Source organism: Corvus cornix, chromosome 3, assembly GCF_000738735.6.
Source record: "Corvus cornix cornix isolate S_Up_H32 chromosome 3, ASM73873v5, whole genome shotgun sequence".
NCBI classification, from domain to species: domain Eukaryota; kingdom Metazoa; phylum Chordata; class Aves; order Passeriformes; family Corvidae; genus Corvus; species Corvus cornix.
In genome coordinates this window covers 55,774,376-55,782,294 of record NC_047056.1, presented here as the reverse complement: position 1 = coordinate 55,782,294, position 7,919 = coordinate 55,774,376, and the positions used below count along the sequence as shown (strand labels likewise).

The 7,919-nt window shown below is 41.6% G+C and overlaps 1 protein-coding gene across 2 annotated transcripts; it reads left to right on the top strand.

Annotated features, from left to right (window-relative positions):
- Positions 1–7,090, top strand: LOC104690076 (vasoactive intestinal peptide). Of its 2 annotated transcripts, XM_039570019.1 has the most exons (7): positions 1–247; positions 678–799; positions 2,307–2,447; positions 2,833–2,937; positions 4,421–4,540; positions 5,196–5,304; positions 6,787–7,090. In XM_039570019.1, exons 2-7 carry the CDS (start codon positions 687–689, stop codon positions 6,793–6,795), a joined length of 597 nt encoding a protein of 198 aa, XP_039425953.1. In that variant the 5' UTR covers positions 1–247; positions 678–686; the 3' UTR covers positions 6,796–7,090. The 2 variants fall into 2 exon arrangements, with proteins under 2 accessions (XP_039425953.1, XP_039425952.1); XM_039570018.1 differs by lacking the exon at positions 2,833–2,937 and having other exon boundaries at positions 45–247.
- The last annotated feature ends 829 nt before the right edge of the window (positions 7,091–7,919 follow it).

Sequence of the window (7,919 nt, the reverse complement as noted above, 5' to 3'; positions counted from 1 at the left end):
GACCGTCCCCTTGGGAAGGGTGACGTCTCTCCAGTAACGTGATTGCTCCTTCGGAAGCAGAAACGTGTAAACGCTATAAAACGCGGCGGCGCAGCGGGCAGCTCAGAGCGTGCGGCGAGACGGAGCCCTCCTCTTCATCTTCCTCACCCTCTGCCGCCGCCCCGGCAGCAGAGCAGCGGACCAGGGCTCACTCCCCAGCACCGCTCCGCGCCCGCCCAGCCAGACCCACCGACGGACTCGCGGCTCCGTGAGTAACTTTCTCCCCGCCACAGCGGCAACTTGACAGCGGATGAGAAAGGATGTCCCCGTCCCGTACCCCGCTCCTCTTCTCCCCCCCGGACCTGCGGGGAAGGCGTCCCGGCTGTCGGGGAGTGGGGAGAGGTTCTGAAAGCCCAGGGCAGCCGGGGCGGGACCCTCCCTTGTTACCGCTTAAGTGGCTGAGCCCCTGGCACCGCTGCCCCTTGCACCGGGCCGGGGCTCACCTTTGGGGGTGCCAGCTCTCCCTGGCCGCCGGCAGCTCCCCCGCCATCGCGACCCTGCTGGCCGGTGGCGTCTCTCGGGACAGGGACCGCGATTGGGAGCGGGGCCGGGGCAGTGGCTCGGCGGCCCGGGGCGAAGCCCCGAGGGGCGCAGGCGGGCCGGGGCGGTGGGTGACGGCTGCGCTCTTCCCTCCACAGGTGGCGGCCATGGAGCACCGCGGCGCCTCCCCGCTCCTCCTCGCCCTCGCCCTCCTCAGCGCCCTCTGCTGGCGGGCGCGGGCGCTGCCCCCGAGGGGCGCCGCCTTCCCTCCCGTGCCGCGGTAAGGCCGCGCTCCGCTCCGCTCTCCGAGCTCTGCTCCGCGCCTCTCCGGCCCGCAGGGGCCTGCCCAGCCTCGGCCGGAGGCAGAAGGGGCTGTGAGAAGCGCCAGTACTCCGCTGCGCCCTCCCAAGGAGCGCGCAGCGCGGCGCTTCCCGTCGGGGTCTTTGCCCGGTATCGGCGGTGCGCGGGGTGCCCGCGGCGAGGCTGCGGTCAGGCCTGACCCGGCCGGTGCCGGCCGCACCCACCGGGCAGCAGCCGCCGGGACACGCTCGCAGCTCCCGAGGCGGCTGCAGCAGCGCTGCCCCACGGGCTGGGGCGTGGTGACCGCGGCATGTGCGTGGGGCGGACGGGACGGGGGTCGCGGCGAGCCCTGGGACGTGAGCGGGTCCATGGGAACAGAGCGGAGCGTAGTTTTTGTACCGCTGCGTGCTTCGGCTGGTTGAAGTTGCTATTAGTGGTCCAGCTAAATTAAATCAGATGGCAGAACGGTACGGTTTGCATCTAGGTAAGAGGAACATAAAGTGTAGAAGGACCGATGAAAAACAGAACAGCAAAACAGCACAGTGACTGACTTCCAAGCGGTGTGACTTGAGCTGGTTCATTTTACACAGCAACTTTGCACCTTTTTTTTGCTAGACAAAAGACTTACATGGGTCAGATACATAAGCAGTTCTAACAGTGACTAAAATTACAAGGGCAGTAGTCTATCTCAGTTTTAGTGTGTGATTTTTGTGTGTCATCACACACAGGGGTTTCCTACAGCGATGGGAGCCTCTTGTCTGCCACAGAACATAAGAGCAGCCAGAAGGAATGATGCCAAACTACTGTTATGCAGTCAGACTCCCCTCGATAAAATGACACACCATAAGAAATCGCAGTTTACAAAAATGTGAAATAACTGTACATCAGTTTATACAGAGCAATTGCCATAATACGTTTTAAGAGATTAAATGTAAACATTTTTTAGCCTCTAACATGAGAGAATAAAAACATGTAGAGATATATGACTGCACTTTGCATTTAGTTTGAAGTTCTTGGTATATTTGCTTTCTTTGGAGAAGGCCTAAGAACTGTTTCATTCTGCATTTCAAAGCACATCTTAAATCTTGACTGGGAGGTAAATACATCACAGGAACAGTTTTCACTTTGCTTGGGTAGAGGCTGTTAATTCCATCCATCATTTATACAAAATATAGTTGTTAGGAAAAGCTTCATGGTTGTCACTTGTGCTGTGACTGTCATACATTATATACTGGAATAAATTGTATTCAATGAGAACATTTATCTAGGAAATATGCATTTGAGAGAAGGATCTGTTATGTAAATTAGTCTACAATTAAGCATGGATTCTACCTGAAAGTGATTTTTGTTTTATCCAGCTTTTTTTAAAATGCCTTACAGATTAAAGTAGGTAGATGTGCATTTTGACACAAACCAGAATGTTAGCTGCAGTAAAGTGTCGCACGTCCTCAGCTAGCTGTACTTTACATGGTTTCTTTCTCCAACAGATTGGGAAACAGAATGCCATTTGATGGAGCCAGTGAACCTGACCATGCCCGTGGGTCATTAAAGTCAGAATCAGATATTTTGCAGAACACATTACCTGAAAATGAGAAATTCTATTTTGATCTGTCCAGAATTATTGATAGGTGAGTTTCTTTATTATCATAAATACAAAAGATGATGGACTACTTGATGTCTGCCAAAAAATCATTCACATTTTCAAACTGAGAATTAGGAAAGGAAGACTCAATTACAGAAGAAAATCCCACAGCCATTGCTTGAATACTGGTAGCAGTAGGGATGTTGGCCGAGATGTTGATTGTATTGCCATTCTGGCATGATGAATGCCTTCACTTTCCAGGAAGGACTAAAAAGTACATTGTGAAAATCTGGAAGTTATTTTATGAAATTGGTTTAATTTAATATGTACAATAGATAAATTTAAAAAAAGCAGTATGTTTACAAAATGAACATTATCAAAATTATATGAACCCAGGCTGTATTGTAGAGTTTATTTATTGTCCATTTCAGAAATGCAAGGCATGCTGATGGAATTTTCACCAGTGTCTACAGCCATCTTTTGGCTAAACTTGCTGTGAAGAGATATCTGCATTCGCTTATTAGAAAACGAGTTAGGTGAGGTGACACTTACATTAGGTAGATTTTTTTCCTAGCTGGCTTTATTAGCACTTTTTTTACCCTTCTGTATCCAAGTTCTCCTTTTTGTGATTTAGAGATAATGAAAGAGAAGCTTATATAATTATGGGGAAGCTGAAAATCCTATATAAGTATTTAGTGATATTACTAAATAAGTATGTTACTATTTATTCCTGACACAGCTGTGAGAGGTAGAGCAACAGACACTGCACAAAACATGGATAACGTATACTGGAAATATTAGAATGTTTATCATGCCAATTTGCTAATTTTTTTCTGGCAGTGTTTTTACTAGCTTGGCAGATGAGTGGCAAAAGTAAATAAAAAGTGATTGGTTACTCAGTACTTAACAACAGGGAAATGCACAATGAAATCAAGAAATGATTGGCTTATAGTGAAAATGTAAAGGAATAGTTTTTTCCTGCTGTAGAACATGTTGACAGATGTTTGTGCAATCTGTACTGCAGAAGGATTCAAAAAAGAATGAAGCAAATTCATAGACAAGGGGTCTGGATGCAACTTGCAGACTAGTACATTAATAAACTAAGGGGCACAGGGTGCTGGGTAGGTTTACTGTATACTTTTCTTCTTTTCAAATCCGTAAGCAGAAACTGATGAGCCACTGTGATGATACCACTGAGTACCCACTTCATACACTCAAAAGCTGAGTAAAAATTAGCCCTCCATTTATGTCAATGCTGCCTTTGTTCCAGAGCATATAGTTCCAGTTTCTTATATGCTATGACCTAACAGAGACCATTTAAAACAGAACATCCTGACATTTCCCAAGATCGTGCACGGAGAAAAGGTCTCCAGGTTTGGTTTTCACAAGGTGTGTTTTGTCTTCTGAAACCTTAGGACAAGCATTTATAGCTACTTGTGTGATGCTGCACTCTGACTTTCCTCTGCGGTAGACTCCAACTCTACTGAGTTCAATAAGAACAATGATGAGGTTCTTTAAGAACTTATTGAGACTTAAACCAGACTTAACCCTTGGCATTGTACTGAAATATATTCACACAAATGATAGAAATTAGGATATAATCTGTTTATTAAAAGGTGCAAGCTGGGGTGTGAGTACAGACAGGAGAGAGTCATGAAATCCACACTTAACCACTCGATTTTGCAGAACTCCTGGGATAAGAAATCTAGAAATCTTTGACAATGTATCCTAATTGCATAGGCCATGGGAAAATTGAGAAAACAATCAGTGGAAGGTGTGTCCCAGAAGACTTTGGAATTTGATCCTTATTTTTAAAATACATAGTAAGCAATAGAAGCAGTGGCTTCTTTTCAACAGAGGAAGGATCTAAAGTCATAGATGGCAAAATGAAAACTGAAATGGAGATTTGCTTTTATTAGGCTAACCAACATCATAAAGCTTATTTCACTCATTTAATGGTATCTTCTTTTAAACAGATATTGTCTCTTAATTTTTCCTTTGTAATTGTTGTATTGCCAGCTCCCAGGACAGTCCTGTCAAGCGCCACTCTGATGCTGTCTTCACTGACAATTACAGCCGCTTTCGAAAGCAGATGGCTGTGAAGAAATACTTAAACTCAGTTTTAACTGGAAAAAGAAGGTACTACAAGAAAGAAAATATGTATTGTTTCCATACTTTTATGGTATTAAGACAGAAAAGGTTTACATCCACGTACGTATACAGAAAGGACAAGCAAAAGGCACTGAACATTAATGACTCGATAGCATAATTTATAGCATGGTTTTCAAATACAGACAACATTTTCTTGGAACAGACACCACAATGAGATTAGAATGAAAGAATAAAGAGGAGATGGCATCTGGCAATTTTAAAAAACTTCCGATAGATTCTTACATTGTTTTTATTTATAAAAAAATCTTCTCAAGGAAAAAATCCACTGAGCTATGGAACATGAACAACAATTTTATAAAGAAATTTGTTGAAAATTTGCCTCTCTGTAAACATATGAAATGAAAATTTAGAAGTCCCTGAAGGACTATATGCCCTAATCGGTGTAGGTGAGAAGTGCCAGCATACATTTTTGTAGACCTTTGTATTCCATTTGCATATTCACTCATTTAGACAACTGCTTTTAAATATCATGTCTCATTATTCATTAAACATGCTATTTCATATGTTCTATAACACTTTGGGTGTAAGTGTAAGAAAATGTGCAGAAGCTACGGTTAGAAGAAGGCTTTGCTTTCTTTGCTTTTTCTTCTGAGAGCAATAACGTGTTTCTGATCCACAACAGCCAGGAAGAGCTAAACCCTGCTAAACTTCGAGATGAAGCAGAACTTCTTGAACCATCCTTTTCAGAAAACTACGATTCCGTAGATGAGCTGCTGAGCCACCTCCCACTGGTATGCCAAGATTTTCTTCTCTCTTGCTGTTATTTGACTTGACCCATAAAAAGAGATTAATTGTACATGAAGTATGGCCTACCAGAAAATCGGAATCCTCTAGGAAAGGGAGTGATTTCCATGAAAAGCTTGATGTTTCTACAGAGGTTGTGTCTGAATAAAATAATAATTTTAATAATAAGCTTTAAGTTTTCCCATGATTGCTGCTATTGAAAATTCCTAATTAAATGGCACTGTTAATAATGCACCTAACTCACTTGGGCATTTCAACAAGTGTGCACTGCAGCATAAAACCAGAACTGACTCATTTTTAATTACAAGGATCATTATTTCTTCAGAGAACAAACTTGAGGATATTTCTTTTAATTAAAAAGAATGCCACAGATTTTATTTAACATCTTTTTCATTAGGAAGGAGTTGCCCCTAGAACTAAGGACATCAGCAACATGAACCTTATGCATTAAGAAAGCACAACATGCAAATCTTGAAGTTCCTGTTTTCCATTTAGCTACTACTATTCTTTCTAAAGTCATTCACAATTATTTTTCTTTGTTTTACTGAAATGTAAACCCTTCTACATCAACACTTGAAGGAACATAACATTGAAAGTATAAGGTAGAAGCGAATCTGGTATTCTTCAAAGTGTATTATGGAATTGATGATAGGATAGTTTTTGGCATTCAGCTGTGTCTCAAAACACAAGTAAGAAAAAAGATTAAAAGGCTATTCTTGAAGATAAAATTTGGAGAAATGTCTTTTCTTGTATCATCCCCAAACACCCACCCCCCTGCCCCCCAAAAAAAGTTGTTTCCTTTCAAGACTGATATAAAATGAGAAAATGTTCTTTTCCTTTCCACAAATGTGGCGCTTCCTCTAAAGTTCCCAAAGGTTAGAAAGGACATAAACTGCTTATGCCTTGAGGAATTAAACAATTCGTAAGCAACGTGATTCTGGAAAGAAATGTTCTTTCTGGACAAGAATACTATTCTGGCATTGACCAAGGGAGAAAGAGTAGTGGTGCAGCAGGTCGCAGATATTTTCCTGGAGACATTTTCAGTCCTTTCCTTTTTTTAGTGACTTTACTGATGAGGCAGGTGTGCCTGTAGGTGAATCAGTATTGACTGTTACTTGTCGTTTTATTGCAGTGCCCAGTTGCTAATGTAGTGTGGAATGAGCAACCTGAAATTGTGTATCCATTTCAAGGATACAGGATTATTTCAGTGAGCAGTTCTGCCCTGTAGGCTAATCTGCAGTAACATTTTTCTCTAGTCACTCAACCTTTCTTTTCTCATCCTACAGTCTTACCTGACTGTAATGCCCACCAAACTCCTGTGAGCAGCCGCATCTCAGCCTGTCTGTCCCAAGCACAGCAATTGTTTTATATCAAGTGTTATTTATTGCCAGCTGTCTGCCTTTGTACACCTCATGATGCAAATGCTTAAAAAACTGACTTCTAAAGCACATTTCTCCTTTGCTTTTCAGGACCTCTGAAGGATGCCTGGTAAAGTCTATGACAAGAACAAGCTATTTTTGAGTTCCACATAGTATTTCAAAGAGATGACTTTAGTCATCAAACCAGAACAAATATGTTGTGAAGTGAAAGTTGTGATATATTTGTTTCTTATGTAATAAAAGTTGATATTTACATTGTAAATATTACTCTAGAGTTCTCTACTGAAAGCTGTACATATGGATGCCAGTTTAACTCATGAGAAGTCTGTGAGTCCATATGCTGTAAATCCTTTACTTCAATAAATTCATTTGAAAATGAGTGTGCATCTGAAAAGAGCCCATCATGACTAATTAATTGGCTTATATTAGGTGTGATACAACTTCAGTCAAACATATGTAATTATAAGGAAACATTTCCAGATAGCCTCACAAAGAACGTGTAAAAACATGAGGAGAAGAACGTGCAAAGTGTGTAAAATTGCTTTACAAAGATCTCTGAAGCTTATTGCCAAGCAAAAGGGAACGCTTTTCTAGCAGTTTACCAAGTAACTAGAAAAACTGAAAAAGAATTAAAAGTTCTTTCCTTCCGGTTCACATTTTTAATATTTCACGACATAAAAATTATAGTAACACCAGAAACGTCTCCTTTATTTTCAGTTGTGTTTTAGATGCTCTGGAGCTGACAAAGTGCTAAAAGAATGCAATCCCTTGACTTGTTTGATGCCTAAAGTCGTAAGTTATTCTACATTTAATTGTCTGTAGCTTTGATGATGAAACTATTGCTTATATATAAAATAGATCTGAAGACAGTTTACTATTTTTTCAGAATGAATGTAATTTACAGAATATTCAGACAATAAATCATTTTATTATCATGGCAAAATATTAGTGGTTTGAATCAGTGCTACAGCTACCTGGAACAGCAGAGGTCCCAGTAAGTGCTGTCTCTACTACAGTAATAGGGGAAGATAACATTTTAACTGATTTATGCTATACCATTTTAGAAAGTCAAGTAAATAAACATCCAGTCCCCTTTTCTGTAGCTTTCTATTACTGTAGATGACTATGGAACTGGAACTTTGCAGCTGTTAGATTTACAGCATTGATGTAGAAAGTAGAAAAACTTATCAGACCTACTTACAAGCTCAATTTGGAATTTCAAG